The sequence below is a fragment of the Triticum aestivum genome, chromosome 3B (genome assembly GCF_018294505.1).
Source record: "Triticum aestivum cultivar Chinese Spring chromosome 3B, IWGSC CS RefSeq v2.1, whole genome shotgun sequence".
Classification (NCBI taxonomy): Eukaryota; Viridiplantae; Streptophyta; class Magnoliopsida; order Poales; family Poaceae; genus Triticum; species Triticum aestivum.
In genome coordinates this window covers 540,494,676-540,508,917 of record NC_057801.1, presented here as the reverse complement: position 1 = coordinate 540,508,917, position 14,242 = coordinate 540,494,676, and the positions used below count along the sequence as shown (strand labels likewise).

At 46.8% G+C, this 14,242-nt stretch overlaps 1 protein-coding gene and 1 long non-coding RNA gene across 2 annotated transcripts; one reads left to right on the top strand and one right to left on the bottom strand.

The window, feature by feature from the left end:
- The first annotated feature begins 8,330 nt into the window (after window positions 1-8,330).
- On the top strand, window positions 8,331-9,955 carry LOC123070785 (probable WRKY transcription factor 65). Its single transcript, XM_044494122.1, has 3 exons — window positions 8,331-8,864; window positions 8,971-9,120; window positions 9,240-9,955. Exons 1-3 carry the CDS (start codon window positions 8,719-8,721, stop codon window positions 9,808-9,810), a joined length of 867 nt encoding a protein of 288 aa, XP_044350057.1. The 5' UTR covers window positions 8,331-8,718; the 3' UTR covers window positions 9,811-9,955.
- Window positions 9,956-11,909: 1,954 nt separating this feature from the next.
- On the bottom strand, window positions 11,910-14,228 carry LOC123070784 (uncharacterized). The gene is made up of 2 exons (XR_006433934.1): window positions 13,190-14,228; window positions 11,910-12,788 (listed from the first exon to the last, which is right to left on the bottom strand). It is a non-coding gene; the product is annotated as an uncharacterized lncRNA (long non-coding RNA).
- Window positions 14,229-14,242: the final 14 nt, after the last annotated feature.

The following is a 14,242-nucleotide window of genomic DNA, read 5'->3' as shown; positions in this document are numbered from 1 at the left end:
TTATTGGTATGCTTGATGTATTTTTGTTTTTATGTCAATATTAAAATTTTGTTTTGAATCTTATGGATCAGAATATCCTTGCCACAGTAAATAAAAATTACATAGATAAATATGTTAGATAGCATTCCACATCAAAAAATCTATTTTTATCATTTCCCTACTCGAGGACGAGCAAGAATTAAGCTTGGGGATGCTTGATACATCTCCAACGTATCTATAATTTTTTATTGTTCCATGCTATTATATTATCCATCTTGGATGTTTTATATGCATTTATATGCTATTTTATATGATTTCTGGTACTAACCTATTAACCTAGAGCCTAGTGCCAGTTTCTGTTTTTCCTTGTTTTGAGTTTTACAGAAAAGGAATACCAAACGGAGTCCAAATGACCTGAAAATTTACGGCGATTATTTATGAACCAGAAGAAGCCCATGGAGCATCAGAGATGGAACAGAAGAGTCCCGAGGCCACCACAAGGGTGGAGGGCGCGCCCCCTATCTTGTGGCTGCCTCGTGGACTCCCTGACTTGCCCCCGACACCAACACCTCCTATATATCTCCAAACTTCCAGAACAGAACCTAGATCGGGAGTTCCACCGCCGCAAGCCTCTGTAGCCACGAAAACCAATCGGAAGCCTGTTCTGGCACCTTGCCGGAGGGGGAATCCATCACTGGTGGCCATCTTCATCATCCCGGTGCTCTCCATGACGAGGACGAGTAGTTCACCCTCGGGGCTAAGGGTATGTACCAGTAGCTATGTGTTTGATCTCTCTCTCTCTCTATCATGTTGTTGATTTGGCACGATCTTGATGTACCGGGAGCATTGTTATTATAGTTGGATCTTATGATGCTTCTCCCCCTCTACCTTCTTGTAATGGATTGAGTTTTCCCTTTGAAGTTATCTTATCGGATTGAGTCTTTAAGGATTTGAGAACACTTGATGTATGTCTTGCATGTGCTTATCTGTGGTGACAATGGGATATTCACGTGATCCACTTGATGTATGTTATGGTGATCAACTTGTGGGTTCTGTGACCTTCTGAACTTATGCATAGGGGTTGGCACACTTTTTCGACTTGACTCTTAGGTAGAAACTTTGGGGTACTCTTTGAAGTTCTTTGTGTTGGTTTGAATAGATGAATCTGAGATTGTGTGATGCATATCGTATAATCAAACCCGCGGATACTTGTGGTGACATTGGAGTATCTAGGTGACATTAGGGTTTTGGTTGATGTGTGTCTTAAGGTGTTGTTTTAGTACGAACTCTAGGGCTGTTTGTGACACTTATAGGAATAGCCCAATAAATCGATCAGAAAGAATAACTTTGAGGTGGTTCCGTACCCTACAATAATCTCTTCGTCTGTTCTCCGCTATTAGTGACTTTGGAGTGACTCTTTGTTGCATGTTGAGGGATTGTTATATGATCTAATTATGTTATCATTGTTGAGAGAACTTGCACTAGTGAAAGTATGAACCCTAGGCCTTGTTCCCAAGCATTGCAATACCATTTTCGCTCACTTTTACCACTTGCTACTTTGCTGTTTTTATATTTTTAGATTATAAAAACCTATATCTACCATCCATATTACACTTGTATCACTATCTCTTCACCGAACTAGTGCACCTTTACAATTTACCATTGTATTGGGTGTGTTGGGGACACAAGAGACTCTTTGTTATTTGGTTGCAGGGTTGTCTGAGAGAGACCATCTTCATCCTATGCCTCCCAAGGATTGATAAACCTTAGGTCATCCACTTGAGGGAAATTTGCTACTGTTCTACAAAACTCTGTGCTTGGAGGCCCAACACGAGTCTACAAGAAGAAGGTTGCATAGTAGACATCAAGCTCTTTTCTGGCGTCGTGCTTGCTTGAATTGTACTTTTCGCTGATCATATACTCTTACCATGCTTGCTTGAAATGTATTGTGAATGCTTAAACTTGTGCTAAAACTCCACCTCAACTTGAAGAACTTAAAAACTGCCACCTTTACTTGTTGGGTGTCTAATCCCCCCCCCTCCCCCCTAGACACCTCTTCTCGATCCTCTCATCATGGAAGAAGGGACTTGGACTTTCCATGTCAACGTTGTACTTGCACCATATGATGGATTCACCAAACCTTCCTAAGTTAATCTTGATATGCTCGAGCTATGGATCCCAATTCATGATCTATAAGATGGATTTGTACCGCTGCTAAAATCCCTGGCAAGAAAAGTTGGGCGATTTGTCTACGACGAGCCTAAGTAGAAAGATTTCAAAGGAACTTTCTGGGTCCGAATTAGGATCAAAGTTACCAAGCCACTAAAAAAACGTTATTTCGCTTGTTTGTGGTGAGCAGCGTCAGATCTTTCGTATTTAATATGAGCGACTCCCGAATTTGTGCTTAGTATGTGGTTATCTTGGTCATATTTACAAAGAATGTGGTGATGGAGTTGACCCTCCATCGACGCCTGTCTTCAAAAACCTGTGAGCTAACTGGTTCAGAGGGGCTAGACCATAGTTTTAAAAAGGGACCTGACTGGGAGAAACCAGAACCGGCGGCCTTGCTGGTTTTATAAGCTAATTAGACCGTTCTGCAAAATGGACCAGACAAAACCGGTTGAACCGGTCGGTTTTTCGCCAAAACTGGATGAAAAACCGAAACCAGTTGAACTAGTAATACACGCTAGCATCGATGGGAAAGAGGAAAAATAATTGTGGCCGCTAGGGATTTATCCTTGGGCGTAATTAAACAGGTTGTCATCACCAATTTGGTTCAACAACCAACTTGCTCATCACACTTACTGGGATCGTCCTGGGCAACAACGTGTTGGCTCTCCGGCCACACCATTGGTCCCTCATGTCCCTCTTCCGAAGCAGGATCCAGAAAGAACCAGAATGGGGAATGGCACATACAAGATAAATGGCAAGAAGACAAATAACCTCAGCAAAAATCTTGATGCATGATCAATGGCTCCTTTGAGAGGCACCATCGGGCACAATGAGTCTTCTATGTTCGAATTGTTGTTGTGTGGGCAAAACCGTGACAATTCGAGAGCTTCAGAATCTCGCGAGGCTATGCATCATGGAAACCCAAATCCCTAAAGCATGTGTTGAGCGTCTAGCTGGTATGCTTGGATTTGATAATGGTTATGTTGTCAATAGCTTTGGCCTTAGTGGTGTCCTATGGATCTTTTGGCATAATGGAAATATGTTGATGTTTTTGGTTACTCCAAGTATAACATCAATGCCACTATTTATGCTTCGGGGTAGGATGATTGGAGACTCGTGTGTTTATGGAGAAGCTCAAACTAGTGAAAGGTTCAGAATGGGGGATCTACTCAAGTCCCTCGCGTCTGCTAGCCCGAACATGAGATTTCTATGAAATTCTCTAATCTTCCGAACATGATGTTTTGGCCATAGCCCTCACAAATTGCAGGATTTAGAGATGCAGTGGATGGCTGACTTGGGGTACCAAGGTTGAAGGAGGACTTATGAAAAAGTTGGTTGGGGGAATTTACTATCGAGTCCAGCTTGATAAAGCTATGGCGAGTCCTGCCTAGTTAAACATATTCCCTCAAGCTGCACTATTTCATGAAAAGGCCATGGGCTCGAACCACTCTCCTATTTGTCTTCAGCTAGCATTGCCAGAAAAAAAATGTGTTGGTGTTCGGTCTCTATTCTGGTATGAACATCACTTAGAGGAACGTGAAGGCATTCGGGATGCACTTGCGCAACACTTGAACAACTCCAAGAGGCACACTCCGTGGCAGATTTGGGTAGGTACTAGTTCAACTCTCAGGATCACTCGTGTTGTGGTGCAGACAGAATATAGGGAATGCTCGAAAGGAAGGAGGCTAAAGGATTTGGAAAACTTGCAAAATAGCTCCTCGAGTTTTGTGTTGTCACATGCACAAGCAAAACGTGAATGATTGACTAGTTGAGCTATACCACATTGAGGAAATTATGGTGCCAAAAGTCGCAAATCGAGTGGCTTATGGAAGCAGACAAACACACATACACGCACATGCACCCCCCCCCACACACACACAAAATCCAGCAATGGGCCAACATGCATAGAAAGAAAAACATGATCAAAATCCTCACATGAGGTGATGGCACGACCATTGATATACTTTGTAGATGGAGGCCCCAGCTATGTGCTTTTACAAGATCTTGTTCGAGTTGGATCCCACTTCTGACATGGTTGAGGACCTCTACATTGTTCCAATCAACAAAGCCACAAATGCTATGAAATCTGAACTCTTGGAGCCTTAGAGCGGCGAGGAGGTGAAATTTCCCCTCTTCCATATGCTCCCAACAAAAGCACCAGGGTTTGATGGTTATCACGCATACTTCTTCTAGTGTCAATGGGACAACTGTTGTTATGAAGTTACGGCCGACTCAAGGTATCACATTGCCTTATATCACATATTTTATTTGCGGATGACGCATCACTCTTCTTTGAACCTTCACATGATCAAGTGTCACACGTTAAGGCTTCCTTGGATCTTTATAGTTTGGGCAATGGGACAAAGTCTAAATTATGACAAATTATGGATCTTGTTTGGTGATGCTTGCCCTTTGATAATGAAAGAGCATGTTAAAGTTTTCCTAAATGTAGTGGTGCTGGTTTTGAGAAGAACTATCTTGGTTTGCCAACTCCAAATGTTTGCATGTCCAAAGGGAAGTTCTAGAATCTTCGGGTCGGTCTAACAAAGATGCTACTTAAGTGGGTAGATGGTCACTTGGCACAACCAGGGAGGGAGGTTCACAGTAAGTCTATTGCACAAACCTTGCCAACATATATTATCGTTGTTTTAAACTTCATTTTTTTAATTTGTGATGATCTCAAAACCATGGTCATGATCTTCTATTGGGTTCCTACAAAAGTGCATTGGAAATCTTGGGATAAATTGATGCGTCCGGAAGATTAAGGAGGAGTTGGATTTCGGGACTTTTTCAATCAAGATTTACTTGCTCGGCAGGCATGGTGCCTCATTACTAAGTTAGACAGTTTATGTGCTCAACTGTTGAAGACTCATTATTATCCAAATGACAATTTCGAGGACACTGTATTGCTGGGTAGTGCGTCTTCTTCGTGGCATGCCACTGGTCATGCTGTTGATCTATTGGAAAAGGCTTATATGAAGAGTCGGGAATGGCGGGAGTATTCAGGTTTGGCGTGATAGTTGTATTCCTAGACCCCCACTCCTACAAACCTATCACAACCTAAGGTGATGTAGAGTTTGTTTTGTGTCGGAGCTGCTAAGCGATAAATGGTCATGGAACTTGGAACACATATTTCCTCCCATGCAAACAAAATACCGAAGATCAGAGCTTCACCGAGATTGATGGATGATACTTTCTCATGTGGACCGAGTGAACTAGGAGTATTATCGATGCAGTCCACTTATCTTATGGCATTTGAGGAAGCTAAACGGGATCAAGAAGTCGCCTCAAGTTATGTCCCAAATGGTTGCCGGTCTTACTAGAAAATGATTTGGTCTATAAACGTGCCCCCACTGTCCGCAATTTTGCTTGGCGAGCAACCAACAATTCTCTGGCTACTTGGTAGAATAAGAATAAGGATGGTCTTGAGGTTTCAAGCATATGCCCAGCATGCCGTGAACCAGAGGATTGCTTTCATGCCTTGTGTCGATGCCCTTTGGTTGTATCCTTGTCGTAAAAAATGGCAGAGATCTGGAGGCCGTCGGTCCTTGCTAAGGCGGAGAACATTAACGTCGAGTGTTTTTTTAAAGGCCACGTCGAGTGGTTGTTGCATGCCTTGGACCCCGGTGACCGAGAATGATTGTTGCATGTTACTTATGAATCAGTGGTGTTGCTCGCATATAGAGAATGAGGTAGTTCACCATAAGGAGCCGCCCCCACTTGACGTTTCATAAAGATTTCTATGTAGCTACCTTGATTCGTTGATCGTTGTGAAGTTAAACTCGAAGTCCGATCCTACAATGGGGAAGTCCATGGTATATCATGACCACTTATCTAAGCCCACACATTAAATAACGAGGCCAATATCTCATGATAGAATCTCTGATAACCAAGCCAGATGGATGGACCAAGCGAGGGATGGATGAAAATGAATGTTGATGGGTCTTACTCCGCTCATTGACTTGTTGGAGCCGACACGATTCAGATTTCAAGGGTGTTTCTTCTTCTTCCCACACAACTTTTCTCGTGCCGGGATACTCTTGAGGCAGAGTTGTGTGCGGCTATGGAGGAATTGTACTTAGCATTACAGAGGTGTGATTCTCCTATTGCAGTTGAGATGGACTCGCTCATTGCAGTGTAGTTGATCCATGCACGGGAACTGGATAGATCAGTATACTCCTCTCTCGTCCAGGAAACTAAACATCGTCCCTCTCTTTGTGAAACTTGTACTACTCATGTAAGGCGAACTCAAAATAATGTTAGTGATTGTTTAGCAACTTTGCTAAATTAGAGGGTAGAACCATCACGTGGATTGGTTAAGGTCCTCCAAGTGCATTAGAACAAAAGCTGGCAAATTGAAGGGCATTATTACCAAAAATACACTGTGGAACTCAGGTCTATCCACACCTGAATTGATATTCTTTTAAGAAAAATAATCAAATAGTTTTGAAGCTTTGTGGCAAGAAAGATGATCTAGATAATACTCACGTTACAAGTTTTGGGAAAAATGATTTACAACGTATTTTGAGCAAAATACAACATAATCAACACTATACAAACACTACTGTTCGCGGTTTTTGTAGCTGCACTTTTATTTTTTTCGCTCAGAATATGATATAGCTCATTTTGTCCCAAAACTAAAAACATGAGTATTAGACTATGCTTGTCGCAAAAAAGCTCCACTTATTTTATTTTATTCTTACTATTTTAAAAAATGTGTTTGCTTAATCGGAAGTGTAATACTCTCTCTGATAAAAAAAAGTGTCATGGCTGCTTTTTTGGATGGCAGGGAGTGATTTTTTCACCTGAAAAAGAAAAGGCTTCATCGAGCAAATTAGGAGTAGGAATCAAGAAAAAGAACTATCGTGGATGAAACAATAAAAGGGCACACTTCGGTTAAAGGCACGAAAAGAGTATTATATGGTCGGGGTCAGGACCGGGAAGCCTGAAAATGAGAAGAGACCGGCAAAATAAGGCTTCTAGATGCCATCATATGGACGAGAGGGAACACACTTGAGTTGGAGCACGTCAAAATCACATATTAGTGGCGCCGAGAGAAAAAAGTGCACGTGGGAACGCATTTCGCTGGCATGGGAAGCCAAGCTCCAGCGAACACCGGGACCACTTCCCAGTAGTATTATCTTGCATCAATCCTGTGTTGTACTCTGATTTTTCTTTTGGTAAGCTGTACTGTACTGTACTGCATTAGTTAGCTATATATACTGCCAAAGCAGCATTACAATACCCACGCCAAAATTAACAAGCTTTTTTCTGTCAGACAGAGTCCGTGTAAAGATACCGTGGAGTACTGACAGTGTAAGATGGAATTAACAAGTAGCCGCGGTGCAGTTTCCCAGTGAGTCACATGGATCATTAATTGATGGATGAACCTTGGCACCATTTGATCTGATGGATCATGGATAGATCTCGCCATTCACCTTCGACCAACTACGTACCTGCATACGTACGACAGTAATCGGTTTCCGCGCGTACGCTTGCAGACGTACTAGTACTTGCAAAAGTAGCCAGTTCTACAGGGTTCGTAATGATTCGACACGAAAACAGTGCGTTCACTAGAGCATCTGCACGGCGCATGAAGTATGGTCGATGTAGCAAGCAGTACTCAGAACCCTCTGCTTGCGCTACGGGTCAAAAACTGAGAGACATGTACAGAGTGGTGGTGAGCATCGACGTATCCTGGCCGTCGAACTAGAATCTGATGCTCCAGTTGGATCGGTACCGAATTTAGCGAACCCGACACCTGCTACATACATGATCACGGGCGGCTCGCTGGATCAGGCAGGCACATCTCATCATCTCTCGCTCCGGCTCCGCACATGCACAAAACAAAAGATGTGCCATGTGTGTACATGGCGGGAGGCAAGGGCGCGGACATGATTGGCCAGATCGGTTAGCGAGGGGGTCGCCATCGCAGCCTCCGCCTAATCTAATCGTCCGCCCTGCCCCAAGACGTCGCCCTCCTCGCTCCGGCCCTCCTCCTATACGCAACAGCGAGGGAGGGAGAGGAGAGCGATCCAATCCAGAACCCGGACGCGGGACTGCACGAAACGCTAAACAAAACAGGCGAAAACGCTGCGCGCACACACAACACATCCATTCCATACAGTAGTAGTACGCGCACCCGGTGGATGGCAACATCGTGCGCATAAACAAAAGCGTCCGTCCACCAGCGCATACGCACGCACATATACAACAAACGCGCACGTAGCAGGGGGGCGGATCATTGAAAGCTGCACCCATCCGTCCCCATTTGCTCGCCACCGTTTCCACCATCCCCCCATCCATCACTCGACCCGGTCCTGTACTACTACTACTCGCCTCCACCCCTCTTCCTTCCTGACAGTACACTTCGTTGTGGCAGCCGGTGATCATCATCAAAGCCCACAGATATATACGCTTTCGGAAAGCCGGGGTTGGTTTCGCTTTGAGCTTTTTATCCGGAGCAGCCAGCCGCCGGGCCGGGACTTCTGTTAGCCCAACCCAGATAGCTCCGTCCGTGTCCGATTCGCCGGGGCCGGGCGTGGATACCTAGGCTAGGCGCCGCCGATGTCGGACTGCAGCACGGGCACGGACTCGCCGCGGGCCGACTCCGTCGACGAGCAGCCGCCCGCCGACGCCGAGTCGCCCGGCGGAGGCCAGAGCAAGCGCGACCACCCCTCGCCGTCGTCGCCGCTGCCGCCGCCCAAGCGCAGGTACATACATACACATCTCCATCCATCCATGGAACCAGTCGAATCTCGAATCTTGATTAGGCGGCGGAGGATTGAATGAGTATGTTTGTTTGGCGATTGCTTGCAGCCGGAGATCTGTGGAGAAGAGGGTGGTGTCGGTGCCGATTTCCGAGTGCGGCGAGCGGGCCAAGACCAACGGCGAGGGCCCGCCGCCGCCGGACTCGTGGGCGTGGCGCAAGTACGGCCAGAAGCCCATCAAGGGATCCCCCTACCCACGGTAAGTACTACGCGTAGATACAGCTTTGCAGGACAGGCTGGTAATTTGCGGCAATTAAATCATCAGTTACCAAGTAAGTAGGCTCGTCTGATTTGTGTGAATTACTGTCGCGTGTTCAGGGGGTACTACCGCTGCAGCAGCTCCAAGGGGTGCCCGGCGAGGAAGCAGGTGGAGCGCAGCCGCGCCGACCCCACCGTGCTGCTCGTCACCTACTCCTACGATCACAACCACCCGTGGCCGGCGCCCAAGAGCGGCTGCCAACCCAACAAGTCCTCTCCGCGGCTGGTGGACCCCAAGCCCGAGCCTGGCACGCCGGTGGAGTGCCAGCCCGAGCACGGACCTGAAGCGCCGGAGCACGGGCCTGAAGCGCCGGAGCAAGATCAGGAAGAGGAGCATGAGCAGAAGCCTGTCATCGGTCTGGCCGACCCCGCGGCGATCACGACGGTGACCGCGGCGGCCGAAGAGGAGGAGGAGAGCTTCGACTTCGGGTGGTTCGACCAGTACCCGACGTGGCACCGGACGGCGCTATACGTGCCGGCGTTCGACGTGGCGCCGCCGCCGGAGGACTGGGAGCGCGAGCTGCAGGGGGAGGACGCGCTGTTCGCTGGGCTCGGCGAGCTCCCGGAGTGCGCCATCGTGTTCGGCCGCCGGCGCGAGCTGGCCCTGGCGGCCACCGCGCCCTGCTCCTGACCACCGCGCCTCCCGTTCCGATCCCGTTTTCCCCCTTTCTTTTTTTTCCTCCGGCTGTAGTTTTACCCGGAGTAATTTGGAGGTGTAGTACATAGCGTGGATCAGATCAAAGGGATTTCGCTGTTCAAGAGTGGCTTTCCGCTTATTTTACTGTCTCGGTTCCGTCGCGATCGCCATATCCAAGGCCGTGCCCGTGCTTGTGCTGTGCTGCCCGCGCCGCTCCGGGAGCAGTTCCGGTCACGATACACATCCGATTCCAGCGAAAAGCAGCGAAAGGTTGCATTTTCAGGCGTTTTTCTCGTCACCCGTGACGCGTAGCGCAGATATACACATACTCCTCGCCCGGCGCAGAGGCTAGCGGCAAGTGGCGGCGAACTGGGCAAGTGGCGCGGGATGGTGGTGGTTGGGGGGAAGCGCACGAGGCCGCCACATGCCGGCCTCGCCACGCGGATCCGCGTGCCCTGCCGAGCCACCATCCTTGCCGGCCACGGCCGGCTTGGTAATTTGGTGCGTGGCGCGGGCCGGCGGAGCAAATGCCACGGCGCGGACGGACGGCTCCACCGATCCGCGGGAAATTTGCGTGCCGGGCCGGGTCGCGTACGCCGGCTTTGAGTGCGATGTCTTGAATTCGGGCTCTATCTCTGAACCGTATTCGTGCCCTGTCGCGGTCAGCCGCCTGCCCGGTCGTGATATTTTTGGGAGGGGAATCTACCTACAACCAGACAAACAAATTATTGGGTTGGGTTGGGCCTGGCATGAAAAGATCGAGCCAGCTAGCTTCTGCGAATGAGTACTACTCCCTCTGTCTCATAATACACGAGGGAGTACGTGCGAATCCTTGGCGTTGTATTCGAGCCGGTGCTCCAGGAGTTGGGAACCGATGGATGGTGAATAGGTAGATTCGTGGTGCTCTTGCCTAGCACTCCAAAGGACGCTTAACTATCTTATCCTACGAGTTAGGAAGCACACCCACAGGTATTATATCTATGATGAACTGCTCTGCATCACAGCGTCATCGCAGCAGAGATTCTCCCACCCGTGTTTTGTTAAAGGGAGAGCTTGCACGAATTAACTCTCCATCACATGCCTATTGATCCACGTTCCACGGCATTAATTTCGGTTAAGTACTTATACAGCACTATGCATTGGGATTAGCTGTTGAATGATTCTGTGTCAGCGTCCCTGGATTATGATGTCTTGGCCAAAAAAAAAAAGTTGTAACGGTACTATTGATTTTACTTGGATGCTAAGAGATAGAGAGAGGGACAAACGATGAAAAGTGCGCGAAGGCATAACAGCTAGCAATCGTAGAAAAATGCCACATCCGGCCAAGCTTGCGATCGACGGATCAAACATATGACGTTGCGTCCTGTTTGGAGTCATTATCCTCAGCTGAAGAATCAACCCGGCAAGAGAAAACAAATTGGAAGCTGTTCTCACTGACGTGCGAGAGAGGGACATTTTTTTGCAGAAGCGAGAGAGAGAGAGACATTGATCGTTGCGAAAGTCTGGCCCTCTTATCGTGGGCTGGGCCGCTTGGTAGGTAACAAACCACCGCCCACCTGGGCCTACCAATGTGAACTGCCGCAGCCCGCAGTGACGAACCTCAAAAGAAAAGAAAAACTGGCAGGCCTGTTCGGAAATTCGCTGGCGTGCTCGTCCGCGTTTGCTCACGGTATCTTCGAGCGTTGTTTCGCGATGGGATCTGGAATGGTTGCCGTAGTCAAGGCGTATACGGGTGATAGTTAATGCGTACGGGTGGCACGGAGTGGTGACCCTCGTCAGGTGAGGGTGGACGGACATACAGGACAAAGGGACGGCGTCGAGGTACTGTACCAGGACAAGATCGCCATACTTAGAGCACTTAATGCAAAGTCCCCGGACCGCACCGGTGATCAAGCAAGCATTAGGAAAGAAAGGTGATATGACAAGATCGCCATACTTAGAGCACTGAATGCAAATTCTCGCTCCACCTTCATTTTTGATGAAATACAGACGAACACCATATTTGACAAAGCTGACATACCATGGCAAGTACGTAACGCACGGGAATGGTCATGATACATTCAGAAAAACAAACATATAGATAGCAGCTCACCTTGATAAATGGCAGTCTTTTATTATTGGAATAGTTTTACTGATTAATGGACACGGAGCCCTCAACATTACAAGACACTGCAGAACCCTTACGCCTACGGAACCATCCACAACACAACAGACTACAGGATTTCTAAATGGAAAGCTGATCCAAAGTTGCATTTTCAACAGCATGCAACGCCACTTTGGGTTTGTTGCAGGTGTTCTTCTTGTGTCCGCCAACACCGCAGTTTGAGCATTTTGCCTCCTTCCTTTCTTTGCCAGGAAGATCACCCCTGTGTGGACATGTGTAGTACTCATGTGACCTGCCCCATGGCATATACTGCAGAAACGAGTATGTTTGCTTGTCCCACAACCATCAGGAGCTTTTCCATATGGGGCTTGCTTGCATTTTTTGCTCTTTGCGCCTCGATCATCATACGGAGGCTTGTCCCAGCAGGTAGTTGGTCGGCCTGGTTTACGCTTTCGTTCTGGAGGCTTTAAGCTGATGAAATTCCCAACTGCACTACCTTCGGCATCACTCTCTCTGTGACTTTCTGCTGGATGTGCTGGAATCGGCTCTTTTTCTTTCCCCTTATCTGAATGCATTCTGTCTTCAAGCCCCATCCCGTCACGCACGCTGGCCATGGACGTCAGTGTATCCATTGCTTTCTTCAGTATATCCATTGCACATTCATATGTCGATGTGTTGGCATCACCAAGCCGGACAACTTCAAGGGCATGAGTGTATAGATTCGAGGGTCTGAATGTTATTGAGTTGAGACTAATCTTATCTTTCTGAAGGTGTGCCAGATGTTCTGGCAACACATCCCTTGCATCCTTTGTCCAGCGTTTGAGAATGTGCTTGCTGGTATCTGATCCATTCCAAGGACATCAAGGACCTACACAACAACATTTCACAAGTGTTTTTATATTGTTAGCTGTGCTCAAGCGACAATAACCTTGTGTTTCTTGCTGCACACAGAACCAATGAGAATCAAGAAGAAAGAAAACAAAGATACTATACTTTCATGGATGTGGTTCACTAGTAAATTATACTACCGAGCGATGTATTGTGAGAATGCAAGCTAGAAAACCAAATGAAGAATTTCAAAATATAAATTTGTACTCAGGCACACTTGTTAGCAAGGTTTGTGGATGCTTGCCACCCATCATGCGGACAAACTCAGTGAGCACCCATTCAAATGTTTCCACTGTCTCATCCCTCACTAAAACTCCTCCAAATATGACTCTATGGAAATGATTGTTGACTCTGACGAACAGACCGAATGGCGTATCATACATGTTTGTACGGTATGTTGTATCAAAAGTTATTGCATCTCCAAGGTAATGGTATTGTGCCCTGCTTGCGCCTGTCGACCATAGCAGATTTCGTATGCGGCTGTCCGCATCCCGTTGTACTCTGTATACAACCCAGAATCTTTGGATCCCAACTCAGCAAAAACTTTCTGATGTCATCGTCTGCCTGATCTCGGCTAATCTCTCCACAAAGCCCCCTCAAAGCTCTCTTGCTGAAAGGCACACTGCTCATGGAGCCAAAGAAACTGCCAATTATGTTGTACACTTTGCCAATGCTAATATTATTTTCATGCAACTGCTTGATAACATCTCGTGTGTAAATGTCGATATGTCTATGCGAGTGGCAGCATATTTTCTGTCCACACTTATCTGTCAGAGAGTGATTGTGGAGTGTCCTGTGCTCGTTGATGTACCACCCGTTGTCCTTTGAGCGTAGCAACCTTATCATTGATGGGCATCTACATCAGCAAGACCGTGTGTTACTTCTTTTTGGTACACCCTGCAATTTGTTTTTTGTCGCAACCAACAATACATGAGTTAACAGAGAATTCTATTTTTCTGTATATAAGAACATTGGCAGAGTATGTTCATGGCTGGAATTGGAAAGAATTACTAACTGAGTAGCCGCAAACTATTTCTTGCATACATTTTGTTCTCTCGACATTTAATCTGCTTTTTTCCGTATCTAACTCCGAACCTAATTTCCCAAGAATATAGATTGTAGTAGTTGTATGCTTATGCAAGGGAATCAAAGTTGTCTCCGACAGTAGGGATTACAACAGTTTCCCTCTTCTTTTCTGCATAGCATCTTAGTGTTTTTTCAAGTGCGCTTATTTTGCCAACGCAGGGGGGGCAGTTCAAGAGGTACTCGGCCAACACGGACTCTGTGTGAACAAAAGATGAGTCACTATTGTGCAAATCAAAATCTTTTTGCACAAACAATTAGCCATGGCACATGAAATTTTGCAACAGCTAGTAAGAGTAATTCATTTTCCGTTCAGAGCCATGCGATTTTCTGTAGTTTTTTTTTGGGGGG